The 26,168-nt window shown below is 38.0% G+C and overlaps 1 protein-coding gene and 2 non-coding genes across 3 annotated transcripts in view; 2 read left to right on the plus strand and 1 right to left on the minus strand.

Moving 5' to 3' along the window:
• The window catches only part of LOC124790112 (serine/threonine-protein kinase PLK4), a 227,624-nt gene that overhangs the window by 178,924 nt on the left and 22,532 nt on the right, over positions 1-26,168 (plus strand). Inside the window, exon 11 of the mRNA XM_047257686.1 lies at positions 17,796-17,911. Coding sequence (XP_047113642.1) covers positions 17,796-17,911 — 116 coding nt within the window. The remainder of the gene's footprint in view (positions 1-17,795; positions 17,912-26,168) is intronic.
• Positions 19,158-19,232, minus strand: Trnas-cga. Its single transcript has one exon. It is a non-coding gene; the product is annotated as a tRNA-Ser (tRNA).
• On the plus strand, positions 19,305-19,379 carry Trnas-cga. Its single transcript has one exon. It is a non-coding gene; the product is annotated as a tRNA-Ser (tRNA).

The following is a 26,168-nucleotide window of genomic DNA, read 5'->3' on the forward strand; positions in this document are numbered from 1 at the left end:
GTGTGCGAGAAAATGAGCACTTAAATCTTTCCATGTAGGCTCTGATGTATCTTATTTTATTATGATAATCATTTCTGCTTATGTAGGAGCAAACCAACAAAATATTTTCGCGCTGAGGAGAAAGTTGGTGTTTGAGATTTCATAAAATCATACTGCAATGAGAAACATCTTTGTTTTATTGATTGTCACCCTGATTCGTGTATCATATATGTGGCACTTGTATAAAAATATAATTAGTTTGGCGAGAGAAAAGATAGATAGTATTGTACTTAGCAGCGCTTACTGATTGATAAAGTTCTTCTTCTTCTTCTTCTTCTTCTTCTTCTTCTCCCCCCCCCCACCCCACCCCCACCCCCCAACCCCTCCCCCTCCCCGCAATCACCATTCAGGGCGTGGTAATAGAAACTGCTTTCAATCTTTTGCAACATGAACTCGAAATGATTAGTCCTGAAAGTAGTTCTCTTCCTGTTAATAAATAATTACCTCTTCTCTCTCATAGTACGACAATGTAGATGACGATGTGGCAGTCATCTCCTTGAGGATTATTCCTAAGCATCTGAAGATTTGCTGCAATTGGTTTATGATGAGCATAGAGGGGAAAAGGTGTATTTGAAGCTGTAGAAATAAAATACTTTTCTTTCATGAGCTATCCACTTTTTAGTTTCTGAACACATAGACAATAAATATATGTCCGTACACCACAGCTGACAAGAACGGATGGCTATGTTATAAGCATTAAAACAAGGGAGGTGCCATAAAAAATCTGAAGGTACATTGTTTGTAATTTTTCCACTGCCGTCTCAGGTAACATCAGTGCAGCATAATACAAATTAATATACCTTTGGCGCATTCAGAGAACGCCTGTATGAATTAATACATCATCTTTGTGTATGCAGTAAACCTTATAGATCTAGACACCCTCCATTCACTGAACTGCTCAGGATCTTAATCATGCAGATATTTCTTGACATTATCCTAAACTGACTGACCCTGGGACCACACCCTGACTGTCGTCAATGGCCACTTGTCCCAGACTGCCCTGCTTCTCACACACATCCCTAAGCGTGTGTAATATAATGGGGGGGGGGGGACTCCCCATCAGTTGCCATGAATTGTTACATTCTGGAAGCTTCCAGAAGGCCAGCAATATGACATCTACTGAAAATAGGTGTTGTATAGTAAGTGTATTGACAACGGTACCCTCATAAGGTTCTTGAAATACTTTAAATTTTTGAGTACCTGGAATATTCAATAATTGTATAAGTAACTGCACTCACCATTCAGGGGATCAGTTCTAATCTGGCTGTATGTTGGCGTCAGCTAATAAACATGCTTTTGGTTCTAAGTGTTGTGCTTCATTGATGACCTTGCCTTCAGATTTAGATGTGTTTATAGTTTCAATGTGACGTTGTTTGGTGTAGTCAGCAGCTATCCCCAGGACATTTACATCACCTTGGTTCCAGTTGCATCTGGCCATCACACCAGATCACGTAAAACACAGATTGCCTGCTCTTGTGTCGAAACAGTCAACCACATAAATAGATTTTCTGTCGGACTACAGATGTCACCAGCGACATTGCGATATTCATTGACATATAAGTCTCCAGTGAGATGTCATGGTGTGTGGGGTAAGTTTGTTGCTGCCTAGCGGAAGTTGGCTCAGCCAGAGTGCTGCAACCCAAGCACATTCGCCCCCCAGTCAACTGTAGCAAAGTCAGCTTTGTTTCTCTCTATGGAATTTTGTAGAGTTTTTCATTGATGAACACAGATTAGCTCCATTAATTCTACAAACAAATTTTATTTCTACTATAAGAATACTTATAATTGCCAACACAATAAGGAAATTAAATCAGTGAAAAATATTGCCTACAACCATTTCTTGCAATTTTTTGGGTATGTGCAGTCGCAGAGTTTACACACTCATCACTCTCCATGCTATATATGTTTACTCTCTATTGTGCAGTTCATTTGATTTGGATTATGGGGGGTACACAAATCTCCATTTGCATATATAACACTAGAAAGCTTTCAAAATCTTTACTTTTTTTGAATGTAGTCTGTATACTCACAAAAATTAAACACATATTGCACCAATGCAGCTATAAAAAAACAGTGGTTAATTGTTAGAAATAGATTAGTTTTGAGTTCGAACTCATGTAGAAAATTCAAATACAGTGTTATGTTTCCAACTTTGCTCGCTTACAGTTGTTAATTACTAGCCATTATTATCATAATCCTTCTCTCTGATTCGTATTTACCAGACATTAACAACATTATGAATAAATGTATCTGAATGTAAGCAATCACCAGTGTATTGCAGTGTCCCAGTTGTGGATGGAATAAGTGTACAGGTACCCACTACTGGTCTGTTTACTGTGTTCATTTTTCATTGAACTCTCCTGTCTGACTGCATCAAATAAAAATTTAACTGATCACTAACAGGTGTAGGAGCCTCATTACATCTGCTAATCAAGTAAATGATTTGAGCAAAGCTCCTGTAGTAAATGCAACATGGGTGCCACTGGGTATCATGCTCTGTCACTACAGACATAATACTTCATTTGCATAGTGTGCATACGGATTAGGTAAATTAGAATGACAATGTATTGTGCACATTGAAACAATAAACAAGTTAAAGAAATGGTTTTTGCTTCCTTTGTAAGTATTTATATGCGCCTTCTTAACACTTGGGAGACTAGCCATGTTTTGGGCTGTTGAGCCTAGGAATCCAGCCATTTATGCCCTTATTTAAAGTGTTACTGGCACATATGTAGTTGAATATCTTCAAGAGGAATATACACTAAAAAAGGACCAAGCTTAAAGATTTATTGTTCATGTTTACTTTACTTATTTGATAAATTGCAAATTTTAAAATAATTTTTGCAGGAAGTCTAATTATCCTCGGGGGGGGGAGGGGGGGGGGGGAAGGTTGAAATGAGTTTCTGAGCAATTGCTTAGCAGAATTAAGCAAACTGTGAAATCCAACGAGTACGCATACGAAATTACATCAGTACATTGTAATGGCTCAGCCATTCACGAAAGCAGCAGTTATGTTCACTAGTGTTTCTTTCTGAAATAATTCTAGTATTTGGCAATAGAAGACAACGTCCGTGGCAGGACAGGTCATGAGATGTCTGTACATTGTTCTCATACAAAATTATTCTAGTTTTAGAGTGATAAGTGGTTCGCGTGTCAAGAAAATTGTGGTCCTTCCTGCAATCAGGTGTGATCTTTTTAACACAGAGTTGTGGCCGGAGCTATGCTTGGGCTTGGTCTGCAAAGTCTTAACCTCTACCGTATTTTGCATCCGATTACAGTAAGTTGTAAATGAATGTCATCTATGCACTGAACAATTATATCTTCAAGAAAAATGTGAGATTGTAAACATCTTCAATATGCTGTCAGCACATCTACTGCTGTTATAAATGCTACTATTTTGCTCAGATTTAACATGTTACTTCCTTTCAGCTAAGTGGGGTAGAGTGATGAATGGAAAACAGTGAAATCTATTAGTGCATTGTAACTAAGTTTTTTTTTTATAATTTCATACTTGAGCACGATGTAAATGAACTACACATTTTTTTAGTCCCTTAAGTTTTGAAAGAATTTTGCGAGACTTAAATCTTCGTATATTGTTCTGCAACTATAACAGTTTGCATTTAGCAAGACAATTTAAAATAAAAAAAAATCTATGTTTTCCATATTTCTCTTATCCAGCCAGTGAAATTTTTCAATTGCCGATTTTATGTAGTTAAAGATCCTAAACTTTATATTTCTGTTATAAAAAAACTATAGAAAACACAACTCATAAATCCTGTAAAGACATATTTCAATAACATTGCTGAACTCAGGAGTTTGAGCTCTGACCCCAGTTGAAGAATCACTCGAATTCCCTGTTATGTAACTTTTATGGAGGATAAATAATTCCTCTTCTCTTGAAGCTCACTGCTGTAAGGGTTTGTCTTGTACATCTTAAACAACCATTCTTCGAGGTGCATTTATGTGCCAAGTAATTAGTAAAATGTGCTACTGAACACGCTTTGGAACAAAAATCTTTCTAAGTGAAAGCACCATGACCGACCTCATTTGAACTCTTCTGTCAGGAGAGTTAATTTGGAGTTGGAACGGCTGCTTATGTTGGGTGCACTGTCACACATTGGTATGGTTCCTGTTGATTCTCTCAGTAGGTGGGATTATACTAGCCATGGCTTTCACCTCAACAGGAAAGGGAAGGGTAAACTGGTTGAGAAAATAGCAGGGAAGTTAAAGGGGGGAGGCACTGTCATGAGTGATAAAATACCAGGGTTGTATGGTTCAGAAAAGACCCTGTTTTAAGACAGGGAGGACAGAAAGCAACCAAGTTTTAAGAGAGGTTAGGATTGAGAGAAACCTTCAGTTTGAGAAAGAAACCAAAAAACATAATTCTAGCTTATTACATCAGCATAAACAGCTGTTGGTTAAGAATTTTCAACAATCATCAGAAATTTCAACTCTATCCAATTTTAACTCAATCAGTGTTAAATGTCAACTATCTTTATTGCATCAAAATATTCGAGAACTGAGAAATAAAATTGATGAATTTATTATCTACATAGATGAATTAGAGTCCTCAAACCCAGCTGACGTAATCTGCCTCTCTGAACATCCGTGACCATTGGTATAGAACTTTTAAGTGTTACAGGATTTAGGTTAGCATCTCACTTTCGTAGAGCAGAAATGGAGAAAGGAGTACTTGCCACATTCATCAGGAAGTGTCATAAATTTAAGAACATAGACATTCATAAATTTTGCGTAGAGCAGCATATAGAAGCATGTGCAACAGAAGTAGAATTTCATAAAAAAGCCTTCATAATATTAAGTGTATATCGGACACCGGCAGGTGACTAATCTATTCATAAACTACCTTGAGGTTGTACTGACCCATTTAACAACCAAAAGCAAAGAAATAGTGGTTGCTGGTAATTTCAATGTAGATTTCCTTAAAGACTCTCCCAATAAGAGCTTATTCGAATTAGTAACACTGTCATCCAATGTAATTTCCACTGTAAAGTTCCCAACAAGGGTAGCCAATTGCTCACAGACAGCAATTGATAATATCTTTATAGAAAAGTCCAATGAACAAAATTTTATTGTGAAACCAGTAGGCAATGGCCTCTCAGACCATGACATGCAGTTTCTTCTGTTACGTGTTAATATTGAACATGATATAAAATCTGTTAAATTTGATCTCGAGAGGGTCATCAATAATCCAAAAATTGATTCTTTTAGGACACTCCTCAGAGACATTCACTGGAGTGATGTTGACAGTGCTCATGGCATGAATGAAAAATATAACACGTTTGCTAGTAAATTGCTTACCTTATTTGAACATTGTTTTCCCCCAAAACTTATCAAGGTTAGAGCAAAGTCTACAAAAAAAGCCATAGATTACTCAAAGAATAGTGGTATGCTGTAAAAGAAAAAGAAAATTGTATCTGTCAATCTGAAACAGATATGATGTTGATGCTATAGCACAAAATATTAAAGACTGTAATATGGACGCCAAAGCATATATAAGACAATGTGGAATATAGTGAAGGAGGAGATGGTAGAATCAGACATAAAGAGGGGCAAATAGCATTAAGAGTGAATAATACATTGGTGACAGATGTGTATAGTGTTGCAAAACTATTTAACCAACATTTTATAAGTATTACTGAAAAGATGGGGGTTGTCAGGTTCTGCAGATGCTGCCATGGGATACCTCAGACCAGCATTTCAAGTAACTTCCATAGTGAAAATTTTAGAAAAGATAATATACAGTTGGCTTTATAACCATCTTATCACAAATAACATACTGTCAAAATTGCAGTTCGGATTTTTAAAGGGTTCTGATATTGAGAAGGATATCTACACTTACAGTGAAAATGTACTTAATTCATCAGACAAAAAATTGCAGGCAACTGGTATATTTTGTGATCTGTCAATGGCATCTGACTGTGTAAATTACAATATCCTTTTAAGTAAATTAGAATATTATGGTGTAACAGGAAATGCTGCAAAATGGTTCAAATCTTATATCTCTGGCAGGAAGCAAAGGGTGTTATTAGGAAAGAGACATGTATTAAGCTATCAGGCATCTTCCAACCAGAAACTAATTACATGTGGGGTCCCACAAGGTTCCATCTTAGGGCCCTTACTTTTTCCCGTGTATATCAATGGCCTTTCATCAGTGACATTACGAGATGCCAAGTGTGTTTTGTTTGCCAATGATACAAATGTTGCAATAAATAGCAAATTAAGTGTAGAAAGATTGGCCAATAAAATATTTGTGAACATTATCACTGGTTCCTAGACAATTCTTTGTCACTAAACTTTGCAAAAACACACTTCATGGAGTTCAGAACTTGTAAGGGGTGTCCCATGTGTATGTGTCTAACATATGATGACAAGCAGATAGAAGAAGTGTACAGTGTTTAAATTCTTGGGATTACAGCTTGATAATAAATTCAACTGAGAGGAGCACTGGCTTCTGTGGCAGGTAAGGTGATTACGGCAACAATCCTTTTACCTGTGGCAGGGCCGACGGCCATGACACATGCACCTCCAGACACAGCTTGCTTCTACATATCAGATTACGGCAGGGGTGGGGTCTGTGTTTCGGTCACTTCTTACTGTCACTCTGGCAAAGAGTTGACAGCGGATACCGAGAGAGCGTAATCGACAGGAACGTTGTCGGGACATGACCGGCACCAAAACTCACGGCTGAAATGTTGAGAGCGCATGGTGCATTTATTCCCCCACTCATTTTAGAACCCATCAAAACTGTACCAGAGGATCATACGATGCAGGCTTTCACAGCCAATATTTGTATCCTTGCTGATTTGTAGGCATAAGACAATGGTGTAAGACATGTGCCAAACATTTTTTTTAATGCAGCAGGCATCGTCAGAAGCTATAAACACACAGGTAGTATTTGAAAAAGTCATAATACTCTCTCGAGCTGCTGGTAAAATGCTTTGCTTACACAACCAGTTCCAGTCATCTGACCATCATCAGGTTCGTAAAAGTATCACAGCATCATGTTAGGCGAAATACAAAAGCATTATTGTCAGGTGAGAAAACCACAAAACCAGCGTAAATGGTGTGAATCTGTTCACCGCGTTAAAGCCGATTAGTTCGGATGTGAATGAATACGCTGCCTAGTACAATCTCTATAAATTTATGATGCAACTTATATTATGATATGGTTTTATCACCTTACGATGATGATTTCCTATTTCGCCTAACTTGATGTTGTAAATACCTTTATGAACCTGATGATGGTCAGATGACTGAAACTGATTGTGTAAATAAAGTATTTTACCAACAGCTCGAGGCAGCAACATGAATTTTTCAAATATATAAGAACTGTGGGGCACGACATGAAAATAGACAGATAGTAGTTTGATACTCAGCCAAGCTCAGCAAATCAAAGTATAAGGGGCGTTCAAAAATAAACGAGCCGCAGGCATAATTACAGAAACCAGTATCTGTATGTTAGATATATTGAACCTGGCTTTTGAAACACTTGTCCCATTGTGACACAAGGCGGTGAATGGCTGTGATGTTAACCAGTTTCACACTTACAGCTGGACGTTGTTGTCCAAGGTGAATCTTATGCCCCTCAGAGCCTTTTTAAGGGGACCAAAAATGGTTTAATCATGGGGAGACAGAACCAGATTTTATGGAGGGTGGACAAAAACCTCCCATTTGAATTTCTGCAGGAGTGCCGCGAATGTGTTGGCCATATGAGGCTTTGCATTGTTGTGCAGTAAAATGACACCATGGGTGAGATTGCCTTGTTGTTTTGATTTGATCGCTTTGTGAAGCATGGTCAAGGTTTGCGAGTAACGCTGGGCATACACTGTTGTTTCATGCTGCAGGAAGTGAATCAGAAGGGGGCCATCTTTGTCAAAGAAGAACATCAACATAACCTTTCCTGCACTCGTGTGGACGATGACATCCAGCTGTACATGCAGAACTGGTTAACATCACAGCCCCGGGAATTTTATGAGACAGCCATTCACCGCTTTGTGTTACAGTGGGACAAGTGTCTCAGCAGCCAGGGTCAATACTTCTAACATAAAGGTACTCGTTTCTGTAATTATGCCTTTGGCTCGTTTCTTTTTGAATGCCCCTTATACATCGTAATCTGCTTCTGCCGCATTTCTGTGTCCATTTCCTCCTCCTCCTCCCTCTTTCTGCATTTCCTCATTCCGCTACCCCACTGCTCCCTGTTCTCGTTCTCCTCCACTCTGTCACTGTCCATCTCTTTCATTTCCTCCTCACCTTTTTCAGTGTCCCTCTCCTCCTTCCACAACTGTCTCTGTTATTTTCTCTTCGTCCCACTTTCTGTCCATCTCCTCCCCCCCCCCTCCCCCCTCTAACCTCAAGCCTTGTTTATAGTTACTGTGAATGAAACCTTGATTGGGAAATTAAGTCGCTTAAAATGAGTGAGTAAACTGGTTTGGATCATTAATACAAGGGCTAAAGAGAGACACCCCCAACTGCTGCATCTGTGAGGATAGTAGCTTCAGTGACAGTATTTCTCGTCATAGTTTTAAATAGTGAACAGATAGGGATTGCATAGTTACGGATGATTCAGTTAAAACTGACTGCGCGAATGGAATCAAATCCACACATTTTCACAGCACAGCATTTCCTTTCTTGCAATCAGTTGTAAAAGAAAATCTTTACAATGTTGTTTAAAAAAATTACAATGTATGTCCTTCTGAATGTTAGTAGAGTATCTTGTAACAGTTTGAAGTAAAACAATCAAAAAATTTACGAGACTTCTGCTAAGAGCATTAAATCTTTTTGTATTAAATAAATATTTATATATTACATATATTTAAAAATACACAGCCAGTGTCTGTCTGAATGTTTATTAGAGCATTGTGTAAAAATTTGAAAGAAATTGATCAAGAAGAGAATATAAGCGCTGCTCCAGCTAGGCTCGGCCACACTAGAAGAGCCACGCACAAGAAGACGAGCTGTGGTATAAATCCTATAGCAGTGACTTATGAGCTTGTGTGATTTGCTTGCATGGAAATTGTATGTGTCGAAGGACATTGATTATTTGCATGTCGCCAATTGCTTGCAACCCATCTTGTACGTACACAAGTTAAGTATTGTCAATTTAATTTACTGTAATGAACTCCATTAATAAGATTTGCTTGAATGTTGTGTAGCTATCTGAGAAAACAACTTCCTAGGCAGCCTATGTTAGACGAACGGGCAGGATCCCACATATGCTACTTCACATCATGAATTATGTCAACAGTGCTATACACCACTTGCTTTTACTATGAAAAAGTGTTGTTGGAGTTTTCCGTTGATAAGTCCTTCAGATTCCCCTTAAACTGTTCTTTATTAGAAGCTAAACTTTGTATCACAAAATTTTTTCCTTAATAATGTTCCTCCGAAGTAAGTGCTTTTTAACTATTTATGCAGATTGTTCTTATTCATATTATTAGATTCATGAACCAAGCTATTGGCTAAAAAAGAAGGATATATTATCTGTGACAGATTTTATGTAGGAATAAATACACACAGAAACAGTGGTTAGTGTATCAAATTTTTTGAACAGGTGTCTTGAGGATGTTCTTGAATTCACATTACAAATGATTCAACCTAGACACCTTTGGACCAAGCAACTTTGTCTTGGCTTGTGGAGTTATCTCAAAATATGATACCATATGAAGTTATGGAATGAAAGTGGACAAACATCAAGGTGTTTATGAATGTAAGCAGTTTTGTGGTATGCTTATCCCTGCAATGTTTATTATTATGAAGTGTGATTTCAAGAATCTATGACATCAATAATATCATATACTTATGGTGGGTGAAGATTGTTCACTGGTTCTGAACAGTGTACAGTGAGTATTTTCAATTTTAGTGACAATTAATTGGCTGCAAACCATTATATGTCAATGGGAAAATTTTCAACAGAACTTCCTACAGCTGCACTTCACTTGCCATTTTGCCCTAGTATTTTATTATCTGCAAATAAAACAGATTTATTATCTGGCAATGAAACTGTTGGAAGAGCATAAATATACTTAAGAAAAAGCAGTGGCCGTAAGCTAGAACTTCAGGGACCTTAAATGTAACTATTTCTCATTTGGAGGTGAATGGCAGCCTAATCTCTTGGCTTGTCATGTTATGACTCTTTTTCATATTCTTAGAGATACACTGAGGTGACAAAAGTCATACACTGAGGTGACAAAAGTCATGGGATGGCGATATGCACCTGCACAGATAGCGCTAGTATAGCTTGCACACGGTATAAGAGGGCAGTCCACTGGCGGAGCTGTCATCTGGTCTCAGGTGATTCATGTGCAAAAGTTTCCAATGTGATTATGACCACACAACAGGAATCAACAGACTTTTGAACATGGAATAGTTGTTGGAGCTAGAAGCATGGGACATTCCATTTCGAAAATAGTTGGCAAATCCAATATTCCAAGATCCACAGTGTCAAGAGAATGCCGAGAATTCCAAATTTCAAGCATTACCTTTCACCACGGACAATGCAGTGGTCGATGATCTTCAGTAAACGAATGAGATGATCTTCAGTAAGTGACCGAGAGCAGCAGCATTTGCATAGAGATGTCAGTACTAACAGATGAGCAACACTGCATGAAATAACCACAAAAATCAATGTGGGATCTACGAAGGAAGTATTTGTTTGGACAGTGCAGCGAAATGTGGCGTTAATGGGCTATGGCAGCAGATGACCAATGCCAGTGCCTTTGCTAACAGCGTGAAATTGCCTGTAGTGCCTCTTGAGCTCGTGACCATATCAGTTGGACCCTGGACAAATGAAAAACCATGGCCTGGTCAGGAAAGCCCCAATTTCAGTTGGTAAGAGCTGATGGTATGGTCCAAGTTTGGCACAGACCCCATGAAGCCATGGGTCTAAGTTATCAACAAGGCACTGTGCAAGCTAGTGGTGGCTCCATAATGGTGTGGGCTGTGGTTACATGAAATGAATTGCTCCTCTGGTCCACCTGAACCACAGTGGACTTTTTATGGATGATAGTGCTTCATATCACCGGGCCGCAGTTGTTCGCAGTTGGTTTGAATAACGTTGTGGACAATTCGAGCGAATGATTTGGCCACTCAGATCGTCCCACACGAATTCCATCGAACGTTTATTGGGTCTAATTGAGATGTGAGATCATACGCAAAATCCTGCACTACCAATACTTTTGCAATTACGGGTGGCTATAAAGGCAGCATGGCTCAGTATATCTGCAGAGACATCCAACGACTTGTTGAGTCCGTGCCATATCGAGGTGCTGCACTATGCCGAGCAAAAGGAGGTCCGACATGATATTAGGAGGTGATCCATGACTGTTGTCACCTTGATGTATGTGAGTTAAAACGTTTTGCAGCATGACTAGTGGTACCGTTATATTGCAATTTTCTTAAATGGATATTATAAATAAGGTTCATACTTCTCTCAAAAGTCACAGAAAATACATAATAAGCCATAATTCATCTAACAAATTAAGTGCGTTTTCACTGTATACGCAAATAGTGTTTTAAATACTGCCACCCTTCAGAAATTAAAGTAAGAATGTTGTTTGTGAGCAGATAGTTTATAAGCCACTTATTCGCAAATTAATTATTTTTTTAATTTTTGAGAATACTAGCAAAAGTAAAACTGAGTGACAGCTCGGTTTCATTTCTGTATCCCCGTTCTTGTACAAAGGCATATTTCAACATAATTCAGCCAATCAAGGCATGTCCCATTGTTAAATGTCTAGTAACATAAATAACTTAATACATTGCAAAATGCAAAAGAACGCAACACATTGCTATTTCATTATAATCATTAGAATGTTTTTGAGGCTAAAATTTTTATGACAGATGTTACTTTTGATGAAGTATATGTCATATCCATATTACTGAAGTTATTGATAGTCTGGTCACAGATATTTCAGGGAATTATTTATCAATCTGTGAACCCCATGTTATCAGTAACAGATAAAAAGTACTCTTTGAGGAGATCTACTACTCTTTATGTGTCTAATACTGATTCATCATTTTCTTTTAAAGGTATCTGCTGCTGCTCATTCTCTTTTGTGGTTCTCCCAGTCTTTTCTTTCACTGTGCCCCATATTGTTTTTATTTTGTTGATGGAGGTGGCATCTTTTCAAAATATTTTTATAAAGATGTTTAAATTGTTTTCTTCATATTTTGAGTCCCTGTAAATAGATATGACATCAGCAATTGAACTGTTCTTGGCTAACAGATGTAGTTACAATAAAGTAACTTTTTTTATTTGCTTGCAATTGTGCTTTTCAAATAATCTCTGAAAGTTTTATGTGTCTTGTCTATACCTATACTAATATGTGGCTCAGCTACATCTAACTGAGACAACTCAGATCTGTTGTAACTTTCTGGTCAATTAAAATTGTGTTCCAGACCAGGAGTTGAACTCAGAACCTTTACCTTTCACAAGCAGATGCTCTACCGATGGAGCCCACAAAAGACAAATGTTCCTTATTCTAGTTCAGGTGCAACACACTTTTAAACTCCTAGGAAATTTCAAATCCATGCACACACTACATCCCACAGTAATGAAAAAACTGATTAAGAAAATCCTGTGCCTCTTCTTTCTGCTCCTTGTTGACACTTCCCATCTCTCTTTTTATCTTGTCTCCCCTTAAACTGCCCAAATATTTTCTTGCCTCATATGGTTCATTCTGAGGGACAAGAACAATCTTCCCTTCCCATCTCACTATCTTCTATTTCTGCTGCATGTCCTATAGAACAACTGAGGAACCTCACTTACTTCCCTCACAACCACCCCGTTTCAACTGCTGCAATGAAAAGAACTTGCAACAACTATTACACCAAATCTCGGGCTCAAAACCTTATGGCAAGGTGAACACTTCACACAAATGAACAATCACACTCTTGTAACAGGAATAAATTCTTGAATTGTTGAATAAACAGATTATTCATTTACAAAATCACTCCTAAAGGTCACATTTTTTTCAGAAATTATCTAAAGTGGGAATATTTCCTAAAAAATAAAATATTACAACTATTTACTTAATTCTGAAATGAAAAGGAGTTAACAGTGTTCGTGTTTCTCATATCAAGAAAGTATAAACATATTTTGGCTCAGATGACGCAGTCTCTCGCGTTCATGAGTGAAATCTTTTATATTAGAGTGGCAACAAATACACTATTTAATATAAACTAAGAAACTATAAGCTATATGAGAGCACAGTAAACATATTTCTCGCCTGTCACAGGGTTGCTTCTATGGGGTTACCTTTTTCTCAGATGGAAAACAGGAATAAAATAGAAATATAGAACAAAGTCTGTGCTAAAATGGCTTCTATATGCAATGGCTTCTGTGCGCTATGTAACATCAGTAAATTAACAGAAAGAAATTGAGACTACTAGTTTAAGAGAAGCCCCCAAACTGGTGTCTGTAGCAGACATATTTTAAATCTACTGAAACTTTTAGTGAAGAGGTTACACCTCTACTCAAAGGGTGGTTGTATCAGGGACAAAACTGAAGGTCATATGATTTGGCTTGTAAATGATACACAGTTCTTCATCCATCTCTTTTATTGTAGATTTGTTTGTTAGAATATCAATAGGATTCCTTTCTCCTGTTTCTGCAAGAAACTGTTGCTAACGTTGCTCTTACTAACACCTAACACAGTTCTCTCTGTCTTACACCAAAACTTTACCATAGGGAGTGCACTGGATTTGACATCAACTTGCCTCAGGAATCAGGCTGCTGTGAGTGAGTTTGAGTTGTATTTGTAAAAACTAAGTATGACATGCTTTTTTAACACTCAGAGTCTTCTCTGTCATCAACTTATTAGTCTTCTCCTTCACCTTTGGCACTGCTTCTCATTGTGAAGTTAATAGTAATCTCCACTGAAATGAGCACTTCATAGACTGACTCTCTTTGCTGTACAGCTTTACCTGGAAAAAGATTCCATGATAGTCAGCAGAATTAATTCTCTGAATGAATAATGAGACAGTTTCCAGAAATAATCCTTCATTACACAGTAGTGGGGAGAGTACATTGGATTGCAATAGAGGAAAGAGGTAAAGGTAGGATTTGAGCTTAGCTTGTGAGTTGTGCTTGCATAGCTCGCTTGGTAGGAGCATGTGCTACAAAAGGCAGAGGTATAGGTTTGAGCCAAGCTGTAGTACACATGTTTAATACCTCAGGAAGTTTCTCAACAAGGTAGATCTGCAGACTGGCTGTATTACTTTGGAAGCATAATTCACCATGGTATTGACTTATCCATCCCCATGTCTTTGGGTCATCTTTTGAAACAATCGTTCTTTGGTGGAAGGCCAAGTGTTGCACACGTTCAAATGCTAACCAGAGAATTTTATGCCTTGTCAGTATCAAGGCCCAAGACACAGTAAGTGAGCACTAACAAGAAAAATGATTCATGTAATGGAATTCTTTGTCCCCTCTATGTTCATTAATGTCCTAGTGTCCCATATATCCAGCAGAGAAATTGTCCCAGACTCCCTTCTCTGCCTGTAAGTTTAGGGAAGGAGGTGCAGTTTCCTCTGTCCTAGGGAAAATAGTAACTGAGGAAAATGAACTAATAGATACAGCAGCTAAGGAAATGTTCATAAGACACATTGTGTAATCTCGTATATCTTCACATTTCTGTTGATACATTGATCTAGCGCAGACTACAGCGCCTAAGTCTGTACTTTGAGATTAATATAACGATCTACATTTGAGACTCCAAGCATAAGTAATCTGACATTATTCTTAGCTGAAGATAAATTCGTTATTGTGGTCAGAGGTCAAAGTTCCAAGCATTAAAAGTCGAGATCTGAAGTTGACCTAAGTGAAATGGTAAAAGAACAAGTAGAATAATGTTTTGAGTAGAACATAACTATTGTGCCCCATGGCAGCACTATATTTTCCTTATTGTATTTAGTTCATAGGTAGCTTCAACAGTTGCTCATTTTCAAGCATTGCATATAATATAAGGATAAGTATCCATCTTATTAGCATGCATAAGAACCCTATAACAGCTGACAGACCTAGCGTGTTGTCCAAACATAACAGTGCAATATTTAGTTCATGACTCATCTCTGATGCACATAGTGAGACAGTCTGGTAAGTTCACTGACTCAGAGCATGTATTGCTTTACTATATTTTTTGTATGGTTGTGCTTGGGCTGTCATCAATAATAATAATAATAATAATAATAATAATAATAATAATAAGACTAACAAAAATACTGAAAACAGAATTGACAGCAAGAAACAAGACAAAAGCTATAAATACTTACGCTATACCAATATTGACCTACTCATTTGGAATAGTGAAATGGAGTAACACAGACCTAGAAGCACTCAATACACTTACACGATCACAATGCCACAAATATAGAATACATCACATACATTCAGCAACAGAAAGATTCACACTAAGCAGAAAGGGAGGGGATTTATCAATATAAAAAAAACTACATTTTGGACAGGTAGACAATTTAAGAAAATTCTTTCTAGAATGAGCAGAAACTAGCAAAATACACAAAGCAATCACTCATATAAATACATTGGCTACACCACTGCAATTTCATAACCACTCCTACAACCCTTTAGATCACATAACATCAACAGATACGAAGAAAGTAAATTGGAAAAAGAAAACACTACATGGCAAGCACCCGTATCATCTAACACAGCCACACATCGATCAAGACGCATCCAACACATGGCTAACAAAAGGCAATATATACAGTGAGACGGAAGGATTCATCATTGCAATACGGGATCAAACAATAAACACCAGATATTACAGCAAGCATATTATTAAAGATCCCAACACCACAACAGATAAATGCAGACTTTGCAAACAACAAATAGAAACAGTAGATCACATAACAAGCAGATGTACAATACTAGCAAATACAGAATACCCCAGAAGACATGACAATGTAGCAAAGATAATACATCAACAACTTGCCATACAACATAAACTAATAAAACAACATGTTCCCACATACAAGTATGCACCACAAAATGTACTGGAGAATGATGAATACAAATTATACTAGAACAGAACCATTATAACAGATAAAACAACACCACATAACAAACCTGACATCATACTCACCAATAAAAAGAAGAAATCACAACTAATCGAAATATCCATACCCAATACAACAAATATACAGAAGAAAACAGGAGAAAAAATTGAAAAATACATCCAACTGGCTGAGGAAGTCAAGGACATGTGGCATCAGGATAAAGTTGACATTATACCAATTATACTATCAACTACAGGAGCCATACCACACAATATCCACCAGTACATTAACGCAATACAGCTACATCTAAACTTATATATACAACTACAGAAATCTGTAATTATTGATACCTGTTCAATTACCCGAAAGTTCCTAAATGCAATGTAACATACACCGTACAGTTAAAAGGACGTGACGCTTGATCAAGGTCCGTGTCACTTTCCATTTTTAACCAGACATAACGTCTGAGAAAGGAAAATAGTAATAATAATAATAATACTTATATTCTTCTTGCAACTGGTTGTTGTGGAGTCTAAAGTCAATAAAACAGATACAATAAATTATCTCAGCTTTTTAAGTAATTATGTCTTATTTATAATGAAATAAGGATTTAAAAGAGATTCAAGATTTTCAGCCGCATTAGTGAGACACTTCATTGTTCTCTTAAAAATAAATTAAGAAAGAAGAAAAAACTTGCAGTTTTATCAACAGTATTATGTTAACAATATCGTTAAAAGGAAGGTTGCTACTCACCAATAGTGGAGATGCTGAGTCGCAGATAGGCACAACAAAAAGACTGCTACAAATAATGGCTTTCGACCAGTAAGGCCTTTGTCAGAATTAGACGGTAAACACACACGTACACACTCATGCACATGCAAATGCAACTCCGCCATGTGGTGAGTAGCAACTTTCCGTTTCACAATATTGTTACATTCCAGCCTGGATTTTCCATTGTGTTCATGTTAACACTGATAGTAGCAGTCAGGTAGGAACATTATCTATAAAATATGTGAAGTGTTTACAGTTTGCATTTGACCTTCACACAGATTTGGGGGGGACAGATATAAAAACAAATTACTACGGAATTGAAAAAATCTGCAATTACTTCATGGATTAAAGGACACAGGACATGTAGTTGTGGCTATTAGACTCTTCGGCATTGAAAATATGGAGAAACTTGTAACTCTTCTAGTGTCAGCTTATTGTTGTTCGTTGAAACAACAGTGTTTCCCATGCGAATGGAAAGTGGCACAGGTCATTCTGACCATGAGAAGGCTCTCAAAACTGATGCAGAGAACTTCAGGCTTTACTCATCGACTTCAATTTGTTGTATTATGGAACATATATTATGCTGAAGCCTGATGACTATTCTGGAGGCTAAACTACTCATACATAAAAATCAACATTGTTTCTGCAACCACTGAATGTACGGAATGATACTGTTTCACACCATTGCCTAGTAAATATGTACATTCCAATTATCCAGATATGCAGTTAGATTGAAGAGTTTCTAGCAAACAGAAATCTGTATAAAATTTATAATGGAGAGGCAATGTCAGAAGCAAAGATAGTTTCTGGCATACCTTTTAGATAGTGTGATAGGATTGCTTCAATTCATGGTACATGCAGGGTTTTTTAAAAAGTGTCCATATTCTTTACAGATATTTTAGCCTGTTGCCTCATATTGCACTTTAGTAGCCTTTGTCACATTTTTTCAGGTTTGTAGAGAAGGCAAAATCTGTAACAACAAAGGTCACATACTTCACTGAAATGGGCAAATGCGAGCTGATGGAGAATGCTCCAGATCCTGACTTCACTGTGTCATTTTATAATGGTATTCCATTTAAGTTTTATTTACTTTTTGCTTTACTATAATTTTTGTTATTGTTTATGCTTTTCCTGTTCTTCTTTTTATTCTTATTATTAATTTATTGTCTTTTGTGTGTTCAAAATGTGTAATTATTGTTTTGTGTGTTCTTTGCAGTCTAATTGTTGTTGTGTTAGTATTATTGTTGACGTAATAGAGCTCTTGTGCCTTTAGAATCTTCTGTATCAATATGAGTAAACAATATCCTTTCGGCTTTCGAGCAGTTTAAGTAAAATTCTGAAGCTTTAGACAGCCCTCACTGCCATTGTCTTCAGGAATTAAAACATTAACAGCCACCAGTGGCAAAGTGTCCTCCTTATACATTCAAAACAGCAGAATTCAGAATCTTCCAAAGGTGGGTCTAACTTATACTGGCGTGGTAAGGAGAGTCTAGCAACACACCGCAAATCCAACCTTTCTTGTTACCTCTGGGAGTGTAAGAGCTCAGCTTCTCCTCAAAATTGCTGTTCTCACCAACTTATCACAAAGCGTTGTTCACTGTTTTTGACTGGTGTTCAAAGACCACCCTTATGTTCTCCTGAATGTCTACACTTAACCACTTTTAAAATTTCTGTGTTGTACTCAAATGTCAGCTGCCTCTTTTATAGTTAAATTTCAACAAGTTATTGAATGGACCAAATTCTCATCTTTTCAGAAGCATTTTGTGGCCTTTCTTTACACACTACTCTGCCACAGTCTACCTGTCTGTCTCTCTCTGTTTTGTATGTCACTCAGATTCAGCACGAAGTCTAGAATTTGTGAAACTGGGACTGATTTGTTACACATAAATACATTTGCAAGACTTACTGCACACTGTGTACTATAAGTCCTACATTGTCTTCAACTGATTTCATTGTGTCATTTTATAACAGTGTTCCATGTGCTGCCTGTTTCATGTTTCCATGCATGCATAAATGAACTCTGATGCTTCTTGCATGTTGTCAGTACTTGTAATGTCATAAGACAATTGTGGTTGCAGCTATTGACGACTTCAGCTCAACTACCGTGGATTAAAAACAAAGAGGACTTTATTCTGATAGAGTTGTTGAGCTCATGTTAAACTTTTCCTGTAACATTACTTCTTCCTTTACATCATCCTTTTATCTAAAGCTGCATTATGTTATTGAAAACTATTTGGCGTCTTCTACAGTTAGTGCTGATACGGGTTTAAGAACAGATAAAATAACTAAACTTCCTGGCAGATTAAAACTGTGTGCCCGACCGAGACTCGAACTCGGGACCTTTGCCTTTCGCGGGCAAGTGCTCTACCAACTGAGCTACCGGAGCACGACTCACGCCCGGTACTCACAGCTTTACTTCTGCCAGTACCTCGTCTCCTGTGAGTACCGGGCGTGAGTCGTGCTCCGGTAGCTCAGTTGGTAGAGCACTTGCCCGCGAAAGGCAAAGGTCCCGAGTTCGAGTCTCGGTCGGGCACACAGTTTTAATCTGCCAGGAAGTTTCATATCAGCGCACACTCCGCTGCAGAGTAAAAATCTCATTCAGATAAAATAACGTTATTCTCATCTGTATCACAGACCTAAAAACCAAAATAAAATGTGACAAAAAACAGTCACATGATAATTTCATTTTAAATGCTGTTGATACAAATTCAGTTGTAGAATTTTTACATGTAGCGCATTTCCACAGTGAAAGTGTTAATTTTAGTTAAAGCATTTCTTGTGTTTATTTATTGTATGGTGAATTTAGGGACCAGTGTCAGTTGTCAATGAACGCAATACACTTATGACTTACAGGCTGAAAACGAGAGAGAAGCTCACATGGCATGTACAAGGCACTGTTTTGAAGCTGTAAGAAGAGACTGTATTGGAAGAGATGTTGTGTGTGATTACAGAGAATATTATTGAGACTGATAATCATGTGGATATACAGTGAAAACTCTCTTTTACACTTTCTATGGCACTTTAAGAAGTTGTGTTAGTTCCAGAAAAATATAGATTAAACTAAACTCCATCCAAACTCGTCGGAAGGCCCGGGGGTATTGACTGACCAGTGCGTCATCCTCAGCCGATAGGCATCACAGGATGAGGGTATGAAGAGTCCTATGGTCAACACGCCGCTCTCCCATCCATTGTCAGCTATTGTGACCGGAGCCTCTGCTTCTCGATAATGTAGTTCCTCAATTGGCCTCATGAGAGCTGAGTACCCTGCTTGCCAACTGCGCTCGGCAGGCCCGAACAGTTACCTGTCCAAGTGCTAGCCAAGCCCAACAGTGCTTACCTTTGGTGATCAGGTGAGAACCAGTGTTATCACTGTGGCAAGGCCATTAGTGCAGAAAAATGTAAACGGTGGGAAATTACTTGCTAAACACTTACTTCAAGAAACATCAATGAAAAGCTTTCCTTGGCTCAAAGGTTGATTTTAACACCACATTGCTTTATTGGGAGGTGGGGACTCCTATTGGAGGTGATATCCCATTGCCTTTCTCTGATCTTCAAATTGACTTGTTCCAATAGTTATGGGAAAACTCACAGTTTAATGAGGCTTCCGAATCCTGATGCGCCTCAACATTTTTCACATTAACAAACATTGCCAGATATGAAAAAGTGTTAAGTGACAGATAAAAACCCTATGACTGACCTGGGGTGCAACACGAGACCTTTGAATCTGTAGTCTGGCATTTTACCACTCAGCCACCAAGTGTCACAAAACATCACAACCCATTTTATTTACTGTACTGAGTTTTATTTGAAAACCTTCGTCTTAAAAAAATTTGTCATTTCATAATCATGTTGATAACTCCTTCAATACTACCAAAAAGGCGAGAATTGTTTTTGTTTTCATTTCTTCTAGTGAAGCTTTTAATCTGATCTTCTAGTTCATACATACATTTAAAAGTTCTGATGCCTACATCCCCAGCGGACATATACAGGGTGTACATAAAGTCCAGGGACACTTTCAATTATTTATTGCACAAGAACCAAACATTGTACAGATATCATACATATGTCATTTTGAAGAGAAACCCTGAAAGCTTTTTCATGTACACCGCCACAGCATAGTTTGGTAATTTGCCGATGGCACTAGTCGCAAACATGGCGCATTCATGTGGGGAGCGAGCTTTCTGTGTGTTGGAGTTCGACAAAAACAAGTGTGCTTCAGCTGTTAAATGGATATTTAGAACCAAGTATGGTAAGAAGCCACCAACAAGGAAGGCCATTTACCACTGACAACAAATTCGTTACATCAGGTTGCATGTGCCCGGCAAAGAGAAGCGGATGTCCCAGCGTGAGTGAAGTGAATGTGGAGCGCATATGAGAGACATTCATAAGGAGTCCAAAGAAATCGGTGCATCATGCATCCCGTGACTTTTTTCTGTGGGGACACATTAAAGATCTGGTGTTGTACCGCCTCTACCACAGGAAGCGACTGCCACAGTTGACGATGCCATGTTGGGATGGGTATGGCAAGAATTCGATTACGGTATTGATGTTTGCCGGGTCACTCATGGTACGCATATTGAATGTTTGTAAAAAAAAACTTTCAGAGTTTCTCTTCAAAATGTAATATGTATGACATCTGTACAATGTTTAGTTCTTGTGCAATAAATAATTGGAAGTGTCCCCAGACTTAATATACATCCTGTATTTCTTTATTGTATTTGCTGCTGCATTTACATCCACAATGCAAGACCCGGCACTGTCATCATTATTATGACTATCACTGCTCTCACTTCCTCTGTTGTATTTTCCTGAGTTTGAGAATCCATGATGTCTTTCACAGACACGCAGTCTATGGTGAAAGTATCGTCATCAACACACAGGAAATATTGCCCTAGATACTCCCAACTGCAACTTTTTCCACAGTGGAGTTGACACTATCACCATTATCATTCCCAGATCTGGTAGAACAATTCTTCCTTCATCTGTTTGGAGAATTCCAGTTTTTGTAAAGTAGTTTGGGATGGTGGACTCCTTACTCTTCTTCTACATTTTTGCTGTATAATGCAGAACTTTCAGAATTGATACTTTAGAGGAGGCCATGCCTTTTCCAGTCTCCATCAGATATAATGCCTTATCCACAGTGGATTTCATGTTCAATTTTTTGAAAACATTGGTAATACCAACATTCAGCTATACTTTGCAGCTCTCCTGTGCACAGCAGGCATTCCAAATGCAAATTTCATAAATATATCTTTTGACGATTTACAGGGCAACAGTCTACAAATAGGAGAACTTTCTTTTTATAGGCTCCCATGTTTGTATCAAGACTATGCAACTGTATTTTCAAAAAGTTCTGAAGTCATCCATGCTTTGTTTTTGGGAGGCATTGTTTTCACACATTTAAAACTGTTGTAAATAGCAGAAAATGTTGATTGTGTGAATATAAAAGTAGGGTTATACTGTAGTCTCATATTCTGGTAAAAGGCTTCATATTGATGTTGGTTACCTTTTCTTATAGTGTTCCCCAACCCAGCACATGAGCTCCCTTGGAGGTGTTGGTACTTATATAATCCAAACTGGTGTGATTCTTGAATTTTACATTACTATACAAGCGTCTTTCCTAAGGGTCATCAGGCATGTGTTCTCTAGTGTTTGGCATATATTTACACCATGTAGGTGGTGTCATTCCAAACAAAACCTGCTCATAACCACTTACACGCAACTCCCAGCGTTGACGGATAGTATCGGTTGGTTCCCTGTTAGAAACAAAATTATTTTTAAATCAGGCTTTTAGGTGCCCATTCGATAGAGCACTCCCAGTCTAGTGCATTACCCATTTTATCGATATGTATTAACTGTAACAGTAAAATATGAATAATTATCAGTATTTCACCAGCAACTGAGTAGCATGCTTCTGCGTGGTGGTTGCAATCAGTGTGGGCCAGGGCAGTGCTTTCACTGCTGGAGTACTTCTTACCTGTTAATACATATCAGTGAAACAAATATTGCTCTAGACTAGTTTGGGACCTCTCTGTTGAATAGCCACATAAAATTCCATTTTAAAACTCATTTTGTTTGTAAAAGGAAACAAACCAGTGCTTTTCATTGCCACCAGCCCGCATGAAAGAAATGATGAGCAGTATTTGTTTAGGCTGACTCCAGTTGCACATTGCAAAAGCAGAATTGCAAGTGTCTGCTGAAACACCGAAGAAAATGTGCATGATGATTTTTAGGAAGACACCCTTTAAAATGGTAGCTTATTACCATTCTTATGGTTACCAGTATAAGGAGTGATCCTAATCACATATAATCTTACTTTCTTCCCAAGGAATATGATATTTAGTTGATTAGCTGCTAGACAGTTATTTAGATTTAAGTGTGTGCATTTCACCTAAATAACTGTTTAGCAGCCAAAGAACTTAGTGTCACATTTGCTGGGAAGAGTGTACACCACAACTTCCATCCTAAATACCTCAGTGTTGTCCTAAACCATTCCTCAACTTAACAGTGAACACCTTGATTAAGATAGTCACAAATAAAAACAAGAAACAACATCGTTGGAAACTTACTAGGACAACATGGGAGGATTTAAGCGAAAACATTTTGCACAACAACAACAACAGCTACAGCATATTTGACCCTAGAAATATTGTGATTTTTGTTGGTACAAAAATGCACATGTTAAAAATTGTTATGTACAACTGATGAAACCATGATGATTATAACTGGTACATTAAAAACTGCTCCTTCGCCATGATTTCCTGCACTTAGCAGTATTCTACTATCTGAGCTAAGATCCGAGCATCCAGGCTCCCAAGAATGGAATAAATTACATTACCCTGATTGACAACAATACTTCCCTTATGGACATAAACAACCTAACATAGCATCGGTAGAAGTCCCTGTAATCAACTTGGGAAAATATCATAGGTTCAAACTTTGATATTAGTGAAGAATGGAAGAGGACATGGACAAAAAGTATCAACTACATCTACATCTACATTTATACTCTGCAAGCCACCTCATGTTGTGTGGCGGAGAGTACTTCGTGTGCCACTATTACTTCCGCTCTTTCGTGTTCCAGTCCTGTACGGTTCATCAGAAGGATGACTGCTGTTAAGCCTTCATATAGGCATGAATCTCTCTGATTTTATCTTCATTTCCTTTTCAAGAGATATAAGTAGGCAGAAGCAATATATTGGTTGACTCTTCTAGGAACATGTGTTCTTGGAATTTTATCAGTAGCCTGCACCATAATGCAGAATGCCTCTCTTGCAGCATCTGCCACTGGAGTTGACTGAGTATGTCTGTGGCACTTGTGCACATACTAAATGAATCTGTAATGAAACACACTGCTCTTTGGATCTTCTCTGTTCCCTCTATCAATCCTATCTGGTACAAATTCCAGACTGATGAGCAATATTCGAGTATTGGTCGAAGCAGCGTTTTGTAAGCTACTTCCATTGTTGTTGAACTACATTTCTGGAAGATTCTCCCAGTTAATCTCAGTCTTGCATCTGCCTTACTTCCGATTAAGTTTATGTGGTCATTCCACTTCATATTTCTCCATACACATACTCCTAGATATTTTATGGAAATAACTGCTCCCAGTGATTGCTCTACAATAATGAAATCATAAAATAAAGGGTTTTTCTGTCTATGTATTAGCATTACATTACTTTTTTATGTTGAGTGTCAGTTGCCACTCCCTGCACCAAATGTCTATCCTCTGCAGATCTTCCTGCATTTCACTACAATTTTCTACTGTTGTGACTTCTCTGTATGCTACAGTATCATCTACAAAAAGCTTCATGGAACTTCCTGTTTGTATAATAGGTCAATTATATGAGTTGTTAAAAGTAATGGTCCTGTGATAATTCCTTGGTGCAGAATAACAGGCTGTGCTCTGTTTGCTAGAAACTTGTCAGTTAAATCACACATTTGGTCAGATATTCCATATGCTCATATTTGGTTCACTAAGCAGCATTGCGGAACTGTACCGAACACTTTCTGGAAGTCAAGGAACACGGCATCTCTCTGGGTGCCTGTATCTACCGCTTCCTGGATCTCGTGATGAACAGAATGAACTGGGTTTCACATGATGGTTGTTTTCAGAATCAATGTTGATTCTTACAGAGGAAATTTTTGGCCCTCAGAAATGTCACTTTGCATACATAAAATGCGTTCCAAACAGACTGAAGTCAGAGAAATAGTCATATGTTTTGTGCATCTGTTTGATGAGCCTTCTTGAAGCAGGAATGACCTGTGCCTTTTTTCAGTCATTAGTAATACTTTGTTCCTCTAGATCCTGTGATACACTCCAGGTGAAAGAGAGGCAGCTTCTTTCGCACACTCTGCGTAGAATCAGACTGGTATCCCATTGGGTCCAGTAACCTTTCCTCTTTTGAGCGATTTCACTTGTTTTTCTAACCCTTGTTCTCTTATTTCATTATCTGTCATTTTTTTATTCACACGGCAATTTAAAGGAGGAACACCAGTGCAACTTTCCTGTGTGAGACAGTTTTAGAAAAAGACGTTAGTATTTCTGCCTTTTCTGTGTCATCCTCTGTTTCAACATCACTATGATCACAATGAGCCTAGACAGATGGCTTCGACCCATTTATAGATTTAACATAAGACCAAAACTTCTTAGGATATTCTGCCAAGCCAGTGGATAGAATTTTAATTTCAAATTCATTGAAACTTCATGCTTAATCCTCCTTACACTAATTTTGGTATCATTTAGTTTGACTATGTTTAAATTTCCAGTGGTGCCCTTTTTTTTCGTTTTGTAGCAGCTACCAACATGGTTGTCAAACTACAGTGGTTCTTTTACATCTCTCACAATACTGCTCAGCACATACCTGTCTAACGTATATTGTATAATGCTCTTGAACTTCGACCATTGATGCTCACCCACTAAGAGAATGCAGATCCTACACAAGAACTTCTGGAAATGAATCTTCTTAGGAACATTTAGATAAGGCTGAAAGAATAAAAACAGGCTATGTGAAGTGCAACTCCATGAAGTGTGGGGTATATCAGTTTCTGTGGTGCATGACTGTGGGGAATCTGAGCAAATTGTAGACCATGTAGTACAAGAGTGCCTAGCAAGGAACTATCAAGGACCTATGAGAGGCATGACCAATCAGCCATTTCCGCCATTACCTTGTTAATACTAGGATTGACTGAAAAGTAATGCCTCCACCTTCGTAACTCTTCAATAGTTGGCAGCATTGGTATGTGCTAGGTACTGGCTTGTTCCGTAGCCTCTTCTCTACAGCTCCAGTTGGTGGGAAGCCTTAGCATGAACGGTTGTGTTG

This window comes from Schistocerca piceifrons, chromosome 3, assembly GCF_021461385.2.
Source record: "Schistocerca piceifrons isolate TAMUIC-IGC-003096 chromosome 3, iqSchPice1.1, whole genome shotgun sequence".
In the NCBI taxonomy this organism is placed as follows: domain Eukaryota; kingdom Metazoa; phylum Arthropoda; class Insecta; order Orthoptera; family Acrididae; genus Schistocerca; species Schistocerca piceifrons.